The following is a 16,981-nucleotide window of genomic DNA, read 5'->3' as shown; positions in this document are numbered from 1 at the left end:
GAGAACTGGGTGAAGGGGTAGGGGATATGGCAGATGATGCAAGGCCAGGGAGAGAACATCCCTGCTCTTAATAATATCCCTTAATAAGTTTCAAAAATGGCATGCCTCAGTTTCCTTATCTTCAAATACAAGCTTCTCATTTCTTAAATAATTTTGCAGATCAGGTTCCTCAATATTATTAAGAGCTTTGGCTTAAAGATTGAATACAATTTTCTTCTTTAATTATGTCATTATGCAATTTTATATATGAAAAAAGATAACAGAAAGTTTAGCTTCAGCTCATCCATGGAAGTGAGTGAAATGGTAAAGTGGCCTTAATTTTCCACCTCATTGTGTTTGTTTACTTAATTACTCTTTTAAAGATAAAAATAAATACTGAGGGTTTTTTACAGGGGGGGAGGCTCCTGGGGTTAACAGTAGCTGTCAGATACAAAGCCATTCTTGTTTTCAGCAGTGGGATTATCTGCCCTAAATATACACATGCTTTCTGAAAACATCTCTGGAAAATTAGAATGGCATTGGGGCTTTTAGAAAATATTGTCAGGATAAACTCTGAAGAAAATGTCAGCCAAAATTCAAGCTTTGTGCAGAATGTTGTAATGCTCATTATGCTTATTATAAAGTATGAGCCAACAAGCCAGTAGCAACCCACCAGACATAGTGAATGGTCTGGTATGCACCTCACATCACTTCTAGTTTTGCTGTTCCAGATAAACAGCAAACCCAGAATATCAGTTGAGGTTCTAAGTGGCTTTCATGTATAGCTGGTGAGCAAAGACCTTGGAGATGATTAATTTAAAACCAAATTATTCATTAACACTTTCAACAATGATTATAAATATGTATGTATGTATGTATATTGTTAATGTCAACAATATTATTTTGGAGGAACAATCACTGTTTTCAATTTCTTTAATTCATTGTTGTTATTTGCCATCAAGTCAAGTTGGACTTGTGGCAACCAAAATGAATGGAAGACCTCCCAGAGATCCTGTTACAACAGCCCTGCTCACATTTTGCAAACTCAATACTGTGGCTTCCTTGACCTGTAATGCAATCATCCTTTTTCCCTATTGCCTTCAGTTTTGTCAAGGGCTATTGTCTTCCCATTAAGTCACATCTTCTCATGACATGTCCAAAGTGCAATAGTCTTAACCTAATAATTTTGAGAGTGTTCAGGCTTGATTAGCCCTAGGACTCGTTGATTTGTCTTTTTGACATTCCATGTTTCCGCATTACTTTTCTCCAGCACCACATTTCAGATGAGTTCATTCTCTCTCTTTTAGCTTTAATTCATTATTTTTATCATAGTATTTTATTAAAATATATAAACAGTTTCTTAATTTAACAGTTGATCAGTTTAATTACTGGTATTAATTTTGTCAGTTTTCTTAACATTTTAACATTCATGAATAATAATTTTCTTTAATGTTCTTATGTTAATTAATCAGCTCTAACAATAAAGTCTCAAAGCCTTCTTGATTAGTTCCAATTAGAGTAGAGCCATTCCCTTGATTGCTGAATGCAGAGGCAGTTGTTGTTGTTGTAGTTGACTGCCTTCAAGTTGGCTTCGACCCATGGTGACCCTATGAATGAAAGGCCTCCAAGTTACCTCATTGTCAGCTGCCCTGCTTAATTCCTGAAGATTCATGACCATGGTTTCTTTGATTGAGTCTTTATGCACAGCAAAACATATTTGAGTCCTTTTTCTTCTATGGTTCTTTCCCCAAAACTGGCTTCTGGAAATAAGAAAATTATCTGTGATGAGCTGCTTGATATTTTGTTGAGATGCATGGTAACAGTAGAGGTTTCATGTCCTTATTGAAAACAGTGAAGACTATTAAAGAATTCAAGGGGCTTTTTACTATGCCAAATCTTTGATCCCACTTGTGAACTACTTTGATATATTCTTCCCAATAGCAGTGCTCATGCTAAACGTCCATGTGTTGAGCATTGACTAATGAATGGATTTCCAGTGCATCCAGTTTATGTGAAGGGCAAGTCCGGTGATCAAAGATTCAGAAAGTGCTCAGTAAATATGTGAGCTAGCAATGAAAACAAAAGAAGGATTCGACAAAGTCAGCATTGTGAGATGGATGGAGGTGGAAGTAGAGCTTGGAAAAGTTAACTTTTGAGCAAGTCCCAGAATCCCCATGGGATGGATGGGGATTATGGGAGTAATAGTTTCCAAATATTTCAAGAGTTTCAGGGAAGCTCTGCCCCATGACTAATGTCTAATCTTCACTCCTTTCCAATCCCACTCCTTTTCCCATATGATCTTCAACATTAACAATATTTACCATTCACTCTGTTGAAATGACATTATGCCTTAGTGTCAGAGTGGCTGCTTTTTGTCTTGTGTTCTTCATTCATGTTCAGTTAACCCTTTATACTATTGCAAAAATAGGTCTTTCCTCATAGTTCCCTTGCTAAAACCTTTGGCCTATGCCCTGTTTATTTTTCTTGCTCACACTGCTGTAATCTCCTTTAGTTTTCCATCTTGTTTTGTTCCTAGCACATCTGTTCAGCTGTCTGCTGTCAAAATCATTCAGCTCTGATAATCTCACAGCCCCTCATAAACCCCTGCAGTAGCTTTTTGTCTGCTCCTGGATCCAGCACAAGTTCCCTTTTTCATCTCCATAGTTCTCCCTGGTCTTGTCCTCTCTTGAAACCTCTGCTTTTTCATCCTGATACATGAGCCTTGCATCTCACCTCCATTTTTCTCCACCAGAAACATTATTAATAATAAAAAAATAAAATAAAAATTTTATTTCTAGCCCGCCTTTCCAAGGATCAAGGCGGGTTCCAATAAATATTGTTCTCCTATACCGTATAATGCAGATATATTTCAGTTACCATCCACTGCTTCTGAGCCCCTTACCTCCCTTTTTGGTGCTTTCTTGTGGTTATATACTATTTGGGGGGTTTGCACCAGCCTGGGGCCTAAATTAGGGTTAGGTAGGGCTGGGCATCCACATGCGCCCAGCCCTACTATCAGCCCGTGGGCGCCATCTTGCCACACCCCCATCTACATGGGGTGCATGATGATGGCGTCCATGCGGCGCAGCACCCAAAGAGCGCCGTGCTGCACAGACATCATAATTGCACATGAGTGTACCAATGGCACTCCGCCAAAAGCGGGTTCTTTTTAGGCCTTCCAGAGGCCACGCCGTTTGTCTGCTGTGGCTTCCATCTGGGGCAGAAAGGGGCAGCATCTCCACGCCTTTCTGCCAGTGTGTATCCCCCTTAGAAAGTCTCTTGGAACTGCTTGTATATCAATTTTTAAAAGATAAGAACCTCTGAATTCAATGTTATAAGCTGAAAAGATGTAGCACCAAATGAAAAATGAATAAAGAAGAGAGATGAAAACAAGATGGTAATAGCTATCCCATAGTGGAACAGATTGTCTTGGAAGCTAGTGGACTCTTCTTAGGTGGAGCTTTTTAAACAAAATTAGATGCCCAGTTTTAAGGAATACTTTAGTGATGAGCTCCTGCACTGGGAAGGAATTTGAAAAGATCAGGCCTGCACGACATATGGCCTGGGGGCTACATGTAGCCCGCCAAAGAATTTTGGGGTGGCCTACAAGGATGTGGAATAATTTCAAGCCTCCTCTGTTGCTCAGCCTTTTCTTGAGGAGAAGGCCAGGCACCGGAGGAGGAGGATAGTCAAATGCCTGCCGAGCAAGGCTCCTCCACCATCTGGTTTTCTCTTGAGGAGGAAGACGGGCAGCAGAGGATGGGCAAATACTTGCCCTACAAGGCTCCTTTGCAGCTTGGCTTTCTCCTGAGGAGAAGGCCAGATGGAGGATGGGGATGGGTGAACATTCACAATGCTCCTCCGACCAAATAAAATGTTACTTACTCTTCCGCTGCTTGGGTTTCTCTTGAGAAAAGGATCAGGCAGAGGGTGAGGATGAGGATGGAATTAATATTAATTATTATTAATTAACAATTAATTAATTAATATTTAATCAAAACCTATCTGCAGCCCAAAGAAGTTAGCTTATTTTAATTTTGGCCCCTTCATACTGCCAAGCTGTGCAGGTCTGGAATAGATGGTCCTTGGAGTTTCTGCCAACTCTGTGATTCTAAGAAAACTAAGCATGAGTTCTTAATGTTGTCTGAATGAAATAATAGATTTAATGAGGTTGAAATGCTGTAGTACAGCTGGATGTTGTTAGTTTTCTTAATATAATGACCTAGAGTAAAAACAGTTCAAGGAGAAGAAGAGCCAAAATTGTTTGATTTGGGTGGCCCTTTTCTTTTTCTAAAGCTTGCAGGAAAAGGTATTGGATGATATATGTCTTATCCTTACAGCTATCTAAAGGAAAAAGGAAAGTATCCCTTATTCATATGTGTATCTGACATAATTAATAGCCCCACTTACTGAAGTAAGCAGTTTGGGGAAGGTGTTTCCTGTAAAATGTTTTGCATTCCAGACCAGAAAAGTTAACCCTATTGTATACTGCTCAAAGGTATACTCGAGCAAACCAATGTAGCCCTAAAACCAATTTAACAGAAGCAGGGTGAAAATCTACTGCAGTTGCATTGGACAACACTTTACTAGAAGCTGTTCTGTAAAGCAGTTGTACAAGAGCTTGCACAACTGGCTGCATAGCCAGATGTGCAAGATGTTGTGCAACTGTTTTCACAACTGGTTGTGAAAGAGATTGTGTAACAGGGTGCACAGCAAATTTGCACAACTGCTTGTGCAATGGAAACTGTATTGGGTACCACCCTTGTTCTGACTGAAATATGTAACTGCTAGTTTTACATGGCTTTTACTACCTCAGTGACATAATTTGATATAGGCCATTGAGTCTTGCTTGGAATATCTCTAGATCTATCTCTCCTTTCCTTTACAGCTTCGCATTTATGCTCAGCCACAACAGATACACACAGCCATATATGCAGCAAATAAAACTAAAGAGATCTTTGATTTCTTTGAAGATTACTTCAGCATGAACTATTCTCTTCCTAAACTGGGTAATTATTGTCCTTTCTGTCTCCCAGTGTATTTTTTTTGATTCTCATAATTTTGTTACTGTTCCATGGATCTTCCAAAAATCAAGTCTACAAAAGATCATGCTGTCAACTTCTTTATTTCAGTTAGTCTCAAAGGCTAGTCTACAGACTAAAACAGCTATATCTTTGAATTCTAGAAGTAGCTAGTTTCTTATGGGCAACTGGGAAACAAATTGTTACTTTAACATTTTAAACTGTAGTGATAACTAAGTACTTTGGGAAATCTTGGAACTATAATGGATCACCAGAGCTTATAAAAGTAGAGATTTGGAACTGTAACTGGTTTTTAAAGTTTTTTTTTAAATTTCTATATTTAAAATGTTTCTCAACTATTCTTCATTCAGCATGCATCCACATTGCAGAGATAATCTGCTTTGACACCACTTTAACTGTCATGACTCCATGCAGTGGAATTCTGGGAATGGTAGTTTCTGACAGAAAAGGCTAAATTGGTTACATAGAATCATAGAGTTTGAAGAGACCACAAGGGCCATCCACTCCAAACCCCCTCACAAAACTACAAACCCAAGAATTTCATAACATGGAGCCAGTGCCTTTAAAGTGGTGTTGAACTGGATTATTTAAGCACTGTGGATGCAACCTCAGAGAATTTCATAAAAGTATAAATGAAACTCTCCATTCAATATAAAAATAAAATGTAACAAAAACAACAAATTAGAATTAAGCACACATTTTTTAAAAATCAAAGCAGAAAAGCAAACAGAATGAATTTTTCAAAAACCAAAACCTTTTGATCCTGGGTCCTGAGAGCTATAGTCCAGTGTGGTTATTTTCCCAACTCTACTAATTATTTTTAGTAACTTTTCAAGATCTTATGCAAAGAGACTTCAGTGTTACTAAGTCTCTTAGCAACATTCAGCATAGATATAGAGAAGAGTAGAAATAATATGGCATTTCAATATGACATGGAAGCTGCCTTATTACCAGGTCGATTTCTATATTTATAACCACAAAAAATTCCAGGTTTTATATTCTCTCCAGTGTATTTATTTTTCATTTTATTCTGATTTTAGGCTTTTTTTTTTTTTGTTCTTCTGCTTAAGTGTTCTTCTGTTGTTAAAGTTTCTTTTTTATTATATTTTTTATTCTTGTATTTATACAATGTGAGGCAAAAATTACTTGGCAGTTACTGATGCTGAACATCCCTTGAAAAGTTTGGGGTAATCTATATATTGATGTATGATTTGATGTTTATTTGATTTTGCTACCGGTTTAACTCTTTTATTTTGTTGCAATTAAATTTATATTATTGCAACTTGCATTAATAAATACATCTAACTGTCAAGTGGTTTTTACCTCAACTTGTATGTCTGTGAAAATAGTCAAATAGTTTATTATTTTAATGAAAAAGTCTTGACAAATAATGGTTAAGAAACATTTTGAATATACAATTTAAAATAAAATATTTTAGCATTATGTGCGGATGAGATAAGCATTGAAGACGGTCTGTGTTAATACTGATTAAACTTTAAAAAGTCAATTTTCTTGCTGAGAAACCAGTTGGAACAAAAAAAGACAAAATGACATGATTCTACTGTTGTCGTTGTTGAACCAGTGAGTCACATTTTAGCTTTGCCCATTTTGGAATCAATTTGAATTCTATGCTAGACTAAGTAGCAGCTCTGTTATGCCTCTCCAAGGGATGCAGAGTCCATAATTCTCATTTAAACTGGTATTGATTGCCAGCCATGAAGACATGACCCCTCATGTTGTGGTGACTAGAAGCAGATGTTGTCCATTATACAGGGATTTAGTTTACTTAATTTGCCAATAAATATTTCTTAGTCCCATTTACAAAATCCTTTTACAACCTAATCACAGGAAAACGTTGTAGAGATTAGTTTGGCATTACCAATAAAGAAGCAGAATCTATCCCTGCTGTGGGGGGGACAGACAGTGCCTGCCTAGAGCCTACTACCAGAATAGTAGTTGTATGTCTGTTTGCAGGCAGCTGGAAAAAAGGGCTTTGGCTCTCTAGATACTGTGGAATAGCAACTCCCAACAGTCCCAGACTGCCTGGCCACTGGTAAGGGGTGATGGAAGCAGTAGTTCAGTAACATTTGGAGGTCCACAAATTGCCTAGACCTACTGCAGAACATGTGCCTCATACATAGGTTCTCTCTTTCATATCCTGTGTTTGATTAAGGAAGATCGGTATCAACACAAACTTTATCATAGGAAGGAAATACGCAGTGCTACAAATTCCAAGCAGCCATACCTAGCAATGGTGTAGAATGCTGGGAGTTCTGTTCTAGCAACATCTGGAAGGAGGCATGATCCCCAGCCCTTTTACAGAACCACAAAGAGCAAGTCAGACAGGTAATCAGACTTAGATACCAGGTGTGCTTCAATTTTGGGCAGAACCTCTGAATCCAAGCAATAACAAGCATCAGGGCAGACTGAATATATTCTAGTTCCTAAAGCAAAGGACCACACAGTGCCTCCTCACCTGCCATGTGCAGAAACCAGCCAGGCTGGCAACTGAATCCTACTTCAACAATGGAGATGGCACAGTATTGTCTACTACAGAGTTTCCCAAACAATTTGAGGTAGGACACTGACAATTATATTTTTCCCCATTGAATTAGGGATTGGTACCATATTTGTATCCATTGTATCTCTGTCTGCCTTCCTGCCTCCTTGGAAAACCAGCGGGTTTCAGCAGCCAATGACTTGCGGACAGACAGTTGTCCATGGACATCTCTTTGACTGGCACCGCCCTTCCACACCCAAAGACAGCAGCCTAGCTTAAAGGTGCAGGCAGGTTGCATGATATGGACATAACTCTGCCTTCTAGTACCTACTCCCTACCAGAGATGGCAGCCAGAATGAGAACACTGCCTAATGATACAACCAACTCTGTGCTGGTCAGATGATCATGTAGATGCCACAGTTTATACAAAAGCTGCTTCCAACATAAATGTATGCCAATAAAAGGACAATAAAAGGCTCAAGTATCTTGACTTGGGAAAGTCAAGGAGTGAAAAGTTGGCTTTGACCTGTTCTGGGAAACAAGGGAGGTGTAACAATGTCAATGCTCAGCCAAACCCAACTCCCTTTTTTCCCCATATGTAGACAAAATAGCCATTCCAGATTTTGGCACTGGTGCCATGGAGAACTGGGGACTGATCACTTACAGAGAAACAAATCTCCTTTATGATCCACAAGAATCTGCTGCTTCTAACAAGCAAAGAGTAGCTGCTGTGGTTGCCCATGAACTTGTTCACCAGGTACGGTTTACAAAATATTTTACCATGAAGACACTAAAAGGGAACACTACACTCAGGACACTCAGGAATAATTTTTCCTATAAATAATTGGATTCCTCTCTATACTGTCAGCCCTCATTATCCACAGATTTTATCCATGGATTCAAGCATCCATGTTTTGAAAATATTTTTAAAATATATACATTCTGAAAAGTTAGCCTTGAAGTTGCCATTTTTTACAAGAGACATCATCTTACTGTGGCTTTATATTTAACGGGACTTGAACATCCAGGGTTTGGGTAACAAACCCCAGTGAATACCAAGGGCTCACTGTACAATTCTTTCTTGATTGTAAAATATGTGGCTTAGGCGCGTTACAGACCGTCTGAAAGTGCCGCCGAGGAGCCCCAGTGGCCAAACTGCGAGGCTCCCTGGCACTGCAAAAAAGAAGCGCCAAAATGGCGCTTCTTGTTGTGGGTGCTAATGATGTCGCGAGGCGCCAATGGTGCACTCGCTGTGTCATTTGCGCCACATGATGTGCGGACGCTAAGCATCCGCTACATCAAAATGGTGGCCCCCATGTAGAACGGGCACCGCCATTTTGTATACGCTCCACACGTGCTAGGGTTAAAGGCATCCGGAAGGGACACCCCTTTCTAACCCTAGTAAGCGCGGGGTGCGTACTTTATCCCCGTTTGTAACAGGCCTTAGTTTGAAAATATCAAAAGACTGAAACATATATAGATTTATCTCATGTACATCCTATATTATTAGCTAGTACAAGCCACTGTATTCCCCATCCCCATGTACGGATGTGAAAGTTGGACGTTGAAGGATGAAAATCAACTCATTTGAAATGTGGTGCTGGAGAAGACTGCTGAGGATACTGTGAACAGTCAAAAAGTCAAATAAACGGGTCCTGGAAAATATCAAATCTGATCTCTTCCTGGAACTCAAAATGATCAAACTGAGTCTGTCATACTTGGGCCAAATTATGAGAAGGCATGACTCATTAGAAAAGACAATAGTGCTAGGAAAGATAGAGGGTAGTAGAAAGAGAAGAAGACTGCAAGCCAAATAGATGGACTCAGTTAGGGAGGTCATGGGCCTAAATTTGCATGACCTAAGTAGAGCAATGGAGGATAGGAGGGCTTGGAAATGTGAGTGATGGTCAGTCAATTCAAGGGCAGTTAACAACAACAGCAAGAGGTTTTGAAACCCTGTAAAAATATCTGCATTAAATAAAGGTTGTATTATATAAACAACATAGATATGTGTTGTGCATACATTGTTTTTTAAAAAACAAAAATGCTTATTTTTGTTTTTTATTTTTATTTTTGTTTTATTTTATTTTTAAATTAGAAATAAATAAATAATGCTTCTTTTTGCAGTGGTTTGGAAACATTGTGACCATGGATTGGTGGGATGACCTTTGGTTAAATGAAGGATTTGCCAGCTTCTTTGAGTTTCTGGGTGTAAATGCTACTGAAAAAGATTGGCAGATGGTAATATTTAAACACTTACACTATATGTTATTGTGGAATGTATATTCGGATAGAAATGTTTAGTAAAAGAGCTGTGAGTAAAATGTAAATCCTAGCTCTGAGAATGCTATCTGCCTTCCACCTGCTACTTCTGATTTGTGAACTTGAATGGCTACATTGACTTACCACTGAAAATGAGACTGAATTAGAAGGTAGTATGATGTTTCTACATATAAAGTCAAGGCTTTGGAGACAGGGTAGGAGGGCTTCAGGAGATGACTAGGTGAATATTAGGGAAGATATTCTGTTTGTGGGTTTTGAGTGGGACATTTTCTCTAGAGAAATGGCAGAAATTTTTACCTATTGGTAATCCATCCACTAGATACATTCATTAGGTATTGACATAGTATACTGTATATATGGCCAGGGACATCTCATTCAGCCCTGGAAGTTGATGCAGAGCTTGGAAGGTTTCTGGTTTTGGACATGCTGTCTAGGGAATTCAGGGATGACATATTTACGCATTCTGAGATGAGGTCCAGTAAAATGCAGACTGTAGGTTCTCCTCCTGCAAGTAGTATAGATCTAGTGGAGGGACAAAGTAAACCAGATAGGTTTTGCTAATTCATACAGAGCCAGCATGGTGCAGTTGTTAGAATGTCAGTCTAGGATTAAAAGGACCAGAGGCCTGCAGTTATGAAGTCCCTTAGTTATGAAGTCTGGTGCATTTGATCCAGTTACACTTGAAATCTCCCCCCCCCCCCCATTATTTTTGCAAAGATAAAGCTGTGGGGATAACTCCCGTATATACTCGACTATAAGTCAACTTCATGCATAAGTCAAGAACAGGTTTTGGGGCCAAAATTATGGATTTTGCCATGACCCATGGATAAGTCGAGGGTAAAACTTGAAGGTTCCTTCAGTGTATGTATGTGTGCATACAGCAAAAGAGACTCTAATTGGGGCTTTTTGTTTCAGCGTTTGCTTCCACTTTGGTTTCAGCCTTCACCCAGACAGCAACAACCATGTTAGTGTGGCTGGGAGAGGGACTCTGTTTGTCTATCAGCAATTAATCACTCAGGACTCTTTCTGCTTGGTGCAGGAGAGAAATAATCTGCTCTGCTGACTGTATGGGGAAACCTGAAAGAGCTGCTATGACATTACCATACTGGCCTGTAAATAAATTGACCTGGGATTTTGGGGTGAATTTTTTGGCATAAATGTTTAGACTTATAGATCAGTATATATGGTATATTTCCCATTCTCCTTGCAGGAAGTGTATTTAATAAATAAGTACTGCTCCTTATTCTGAGCCTTCGTTCATACTGTGACTTCATTCTGTTTCTCCCTCACATTCAAGGGAAACCCTCCTTTCCCTAAATCAGATTTGGTGGTTGGTATAGATTTATTTGTTTGTTTTATATCCTTCCTTTCTCTCAACATTCGACCTAAGGTGACTTACAACCAATTTTAAAAAAAAATAGAGCTAAAACCTATTTGACACAAAAGTATTTTTTTAAAAAATTAAACAATCCTATTAAAAACACTAAATTAAAATAGTTTTAAAACACATCAAAAATAATAAAAACACAAAAGCATAACAAATCCCATTAAAATACTTTTCTGACAGAATAAAGAGCCAAAGACCTGACTATATAAAAAGGTCTTTTTATATGAGTTCAGAAAGAGAGCAAATAGTGGGCCAACTGAGCCTTCCATGGAAGCAGCCACCAAGAAGGCTGTGTACAATATACAACAATTTAAAAGTAGCATATTAGTTACATGATATCAGGGGACAATGGACAATGCATTACATTTCAAAAACTAATGCTAACTTTGGGCCAGTACATACCAGCAGGAAGTGACATGGTGGCGGCGATACTAGGGGTCAGGAGTGCGCAGCAACCACATGTTCCTGAACCCTAGTACGGGTGGACGGTGGCATCATGATGCCCTCCTGTCCATACAGGGGGCGCCATGATGAAGCCGATGCCACGCAGCATCCAGAGTCACTTCCAGGAAGTGACGTCATGGTGACGCCATTTCTCCTTTATGGTTCCACTCCCTGGTCTGGAGAACCACAGACTGGGAGAGAGCAAGGGAAGGAAATGACCAGTCTGGGTGGCTAGCAGCTGTATGAAAAATTGCAATTGCTGTCTCCTCTCAATAAGAAAAGATGAAAAGTAGGGGAGGAAAATCAGCCTCTCCATGAAAAGATAGTCCTTGTCCACCCAGTGATCTCTCTACAGTGAGCCCTCCACATTTGCTGGGGATAGGAGCACAGGACATTTGCAAGAGGTTGACCATAGAATTGCACAGGGTGACCTACAAATGCCTAAAGATATGTTCCCTCTAAGAATCTCTAAGTATTCCAGTGCAACTTCTGGCAGATGTTGACCATAGAGTCATACTGGAAGACCTAGAGATTCCTAGAGATTTGAACCATCAAAATCTGAAAAAGTAAAAACTGCAAATGTGGAGAACTGACTGTACACACTTTTTTCACTGGAAACATTCTCATGAGGAAAAGGTCAGCTTGGATATAAGCCCAATAAAACATGCCTACCCCAAAGTCAGCTGATCCCAAAAGAAGGAAGAAAGTGACAGATGTATTTTGTAACAATTAGGAGAAACAGAATTGTACAGTTATCTGGATGAGCAAACAGATTATTTGGGAAGGAAAACAAGAAAAAGATTGCAAGAAGAAACAAGCAGAATGGTTGAATGATAACCATGATGTCATGCAGTAGTCCTTATGACAGTATCTGTTCCAGCACAATTCTGGTTTAAAAGGCCCATGTGGATAAGCTTTACTCAGTAGCATCACTGCTTTCATTTCCTGTAATAGTTATTTGGCTTTTCCTTCTTCATTTTTCTCCACAGTTGGACCAAGTGTTAATTGATGATGTATTCCCTGTGCTAAAGGAAGACTCCTTGCTTTCTTCTCACCCTATTGTAGTGCAAGTTTCATCTCCAGATGAAATAACCTCTGTGTTTGATGGCATATCCTACAGCAAAGTAAGAGAGACCTCATGTTGTAAATGGAAATAAAGAGCAAATTAGATGTGAAGTGGAGTGCATTTTCCTTTAATAATAGGATAATCTGGTATGGAAAGCACTGGGACAACAATTACATCTGCAAATCTTTATTGCATGCCAGAGCCTATATTTATTCAGGCTTTTACAAGGTGCCAATCATATACAAAACTAAAAATAATCAATACTAAATTAATCCTTATATGTAATGTATGTGCCTTCCAGTTGCTTATCAACCTACGATGACCCCATAATTTCACAGCATTTTCTTAGGCCAGGAAACCTCAAAGTGGTTTTGCCTCCTCTTCAAAAATATAGTTTACAGCACATGGTATTCACTGGAGATCTCCCATCCACGTTCTCACCAGAGCTGAGCCTGCTTAGCTTATAAGATCAGACAGGATCTGGTGCCTTTAGGGTATTTTAGACCTCTTAAATTAATTCTTATACATAAGTCTAAATTCAATTAGTCCCAAATAGAATATACCATTGAATCAGTTGGATTTCCTTACCTGTTGATTTACTATTTAACAATTGACCCAATGGTTCTACCCTAGTTGAATCTAACCAATAGAATTCTAGCATTGCACCCTAGAAAACTGATGAAGAGTTCATACTTTACCCTTTATATTTGGTTCCAGGTCCTTGAATACAAAAGACATATAACATATATCAGTTGTGAATGATGCATTGAGATTTAAGTGACCACTTTGGTATGCAGTACATATACTTCCAGATCATCTCTTCCACATAAATTCAAGGGAAAGTGCTTGTTTGAAATGCAAATTCACTATTCAGACTTGACACCTTACAGGGGTGTTTTGAACAGACAGCGTAGAAGGAGTGGCCAGACGCCACTCTGGCGCCAATCAGGCTGTGACTGCAGTGACTGCACAACCCATTACTGAAGAGGCCGTCACTGCAGTCCCAAGCTGCTCCAGCCAGAAGTTGATCTAAATCAACTCCTTTGTAGGCCAGCTTTTCCCTGTTTGGCGTGGCCTCAGCACAGCTTCCAGCTGCTTTGGGAGCATGCATCATCTAAACATTATGCCCCCAAAGCAGCTGGAAGCCACCTTATTTGGCCTGTGTGTTTCAGGCCATAATTAGATGTTCAGGCTCAAGTACAAAAGAGAAAATGTGAATTGGCCCTGAGGACTGTGAGTTACAATGGGATTGCCAACTCCTAAATATATACTTATCATGTATGTATACTTATACCTACCATATTGCACTCATCCTAGCCCTTTTGTCCTATACTGGATCAACTCAAGGACCAGCATAGTTTCAGTGCTGGACTAAGGTCAAATCCCCACTCAGAAGAGATTTGAATGCTGAATCAGCCATGGAAACCCACTGACTTTGGTCGCATCCTCTCAAGCTTAGAGGAAGGCAATGACAAAACTTCTTTGAATATATCTTACCAAGAAAACCCTGTGAAAGGGTTGCAATACGTACATATCAAAAGGATATGACAAAAAGGAGAAGGAAAAGGAGAAAGCTTAATCATGCATGAATCACTACGTACAGTGGTTGGTTCATACCATTTCTTTCCTGAAGCGGAAACTGAAGCAATATCTGGGTGGAATGGCGATCAGTAAAATTGCTTATAACAAATCATTTAGATGAGCAATTTATCCTGAGCATGGATTAGGAAACTGCCTTATACCAAGCAGGGCTTTAAAAAATTACCTTTTCCAAATTCCAGTGGGCCCTTGGTATGAATAAATAATCGGTAGATGTGGTGGGCTGACTGTATAATGTCTAGAATCCCCAGCCAGCATGGCTACAAGGAAATTCTGAATTGTAGTAGAAAAAAAGATAACTTCTCCCAGTTTAGATATCAAGTCAGATTATTAGTCCATCTTGCTCAGTAGTGCATACACTGGGGTAATTATAGGCTTCCTATTGTTTAAATCCAATTCCCATCATCCACCAGTACTGGGTATGCTGTCCAGGGCTAATGGGAATTGCAAGACAGGAGTCTTTCTCAACACTGCCTAGCAAAGCCAGGAAGAAAACCTGGGATTTGCTGCATGCAAAACATATGTCTGCTAGTTGAAGTATGGCCCCTTTTCAATTGGATTGCCCCAGTCAAAGGGTGGGAAATGGGGAGCAGGTAACTAACTGTAAGGAGAGCATGTATTAGCCTGTAACACAGAACAAATGGTTAGATCAGTTTGCCAAGTGGATCTGGTTCAGATTAACCAGACAATAATTCACACATAAATTTTAAAAGCACCCAAAATGGAGCTGTGAAGAATGTAAACCAGAACCTCCCATAGGCTGGAATTTCTAAGCATCTTGGCTTTTTTTAGAATCAGAAATGGGAAAAATAAAAAATAGATTTCAGCAGTATCCACTGAAACCACAGAAACCAAACAAGGCCTTTGGCAGAGTTATTTAGAGGCTGAAAGGGTGGAGTTTGCTATCTGTTGCTATGAAGCCATCTGTAAAGCAGGCAGCATTTAAGGTGAGACTCCCACAAACCACTGTGAATTGTTGATGACCAAAGCCTTGTTTCAGCTCTGCGGCTGTTGGCTCTTTCTGGGTTATGTTTATTCTCACATTGTGAGGAGGAAGCTTATGAGCTAAAGAGATGCACTGACTCTAAATGAAAAGATTTTAAAACAGTTTGTGTGCATATTGGCATGCTGTGTAGAAATAATAAAGTAATAAAGCGCATGCTTATTGCCATGTTGTGTGGAAGTAAGGAAGTTGTGTAGAAATAAGGAAGTTATCAGTGTTTCTTTAAGGCTGAAACTAGTAGAAAAGAGTTGTTATTTATAATCCTAATTTCTATCTATTTAGGGAGCCTCAATTCTTAGAATGCTTGAAGACTGGATCTCACCTGAAAAATTCAAAGCTGGATGTCAGGTATGCTGAGATATGTGAAAAACCAAATCTTGGAAGTAAAAGAACTAGTTAGTTATAACTAATTTCTTTTTCCAGTAACACAATTATAACTAAGATAAATTATAAGTGTACATTACTAGGGAATAGCTTCCTTGTTTTAGTGGTATAATGGTAACTCTCAGCTACTTTTACAATTATATATTCTTACTGGATTGTGGCACAGGAATATGACATGGCTCAAGTGTTGACTCATGTTGTACAGTACTTCATGCTGCTGCTGCCTGTTGGTTTGTTGAGACTGTTGAGGTGAAAATGAGGTAAATAGGAAGAGTGTGTGTTTTCTGTCACAGGTTAGCAGCTTGTAGCATCCAGATTTTTAAAAGTAACTAAAAGCAACTCTTTTAGTTACCTTTCAGCAACATAGAAATATGTTTTGTTAAAATAGCTACAAAGGTAATTAACTCCTTTGTGTCCTATAACTATAATGATAATTATTTTTAAAGTAACTTTTTAGTTCTGTGCAAAATAGTTACCAAAGGGGGGGCATCATAACATGAGGCTATACTGAACATACCTACCACTGAAAACATTAGACTTTACTTGTAAGTATGCATGTTTAGAATTGTGCTAATCCTAGTTCTAACCATAATAAAGGACTTTACTGAGGACTTTTGAGATTTTTTTTTACATCTCCATCAGTCTTGAAGAGAGATGACACAATAACGTTTTGGATTCAAAAGTAGTTTAGGGCAGGGATAGGCAACCTTTTTGAGCCGGGGGCCGGGTTGCTGTCCCTCAGACAACTGGGGGGCCGAAGTAAAAAAATAAATAATTAAATAAATTTTTACAAAAATTAAATAAACCAGGACAAATGTAGGACAACATTTTCAAATGGAAGACACTTTTTTTAAAAAAAGGAGGACACACGAAAAAATTTGCTGATTTTTAAAAAAATGTTAATATAAATGCATGTTTCTGAGGCTTCTATAGACAATTGCCCCCCAAAGGCCCCGGTGGCAATCGGCGGCAGGACCAGGCTGGGGCCGGTCCCAAGGCCTTGCCAGGCCGCATCCGACCCGCGGGCCGCAGGTTGCCTACCCCTGGTTTAGGGGATTGTGTATCTCTGTATCATTAGTAAACAACTAACTAAACATGAGTTAACAGTGTGATGCAGCAACCAAAAAAGCCAATGCAATTATGGACTTCATCAATAGAAGTATAGCGTCTAGATCAAGGGAAGTAGTAGTCTCACCCTATTCTTCTTTGGTCAGACCTCACCTGAAATACTGTGTCCAGTTCTAGGCATCACAGTTCAAGAAGGATGTTAATAAGCTGCAGCGTATCCAGAAAA

General features: G+C 39.2%; 1 protein-coding gene across 1 annotated transcript in view; it reads left to right on the top strand.

Annotated features, from left to right (window-relative positions):
• The window catches only part of LOC121932263 (glutamyl aminopeptidase), a 77,629-nt gene that overhangs the window by 23,750 nt on the left and 36,898 nt on the right, over positions 1-16,981 (top strand). The window contains exons 4-8 of the mRNA XM_042470808.1: positions 4,868-4,988; positions 8,124-8,278; positions 9,649-9,762; positions 12,625-12,759; positions 15,586-15,651. Of these exons, the coding sequence (XP_042326742.1) occupies positions 4,868-4,988; positions 8,124-8,278; positions 9,649-9,762; positions 12,625-12,759; positions 15,586-15,651 (591 nt within the window). The remainder of the gene's footprint in view (positions 1-4,867; positions 4,989-8,123; positions 8,279-9,648; positions 9,763-12,624; positions 12,760-15,585; positions 15,652-16,981) is intronic.

This window comes from Sceloporus undulatus, chromosome 5, assembly GCF_019175285.1.
Source record: "Sceloporus undulatus isolate JIND9_A2432 ecotype Alabama chromosome 5, SceUnd_v1.1, whole genome shotgun sequence".
Lineage (NCBI taxonomy): Eukaryota > Metazoa > Chordata > Lepidosauria > Squamata > Phrynosomatidae > Sceloporus > Sceloporus undulatus.
Note: the sequence above shows the minus strand (reverse complement) of the source record. Positions and strands in the feature narration are given on the sequence as shown.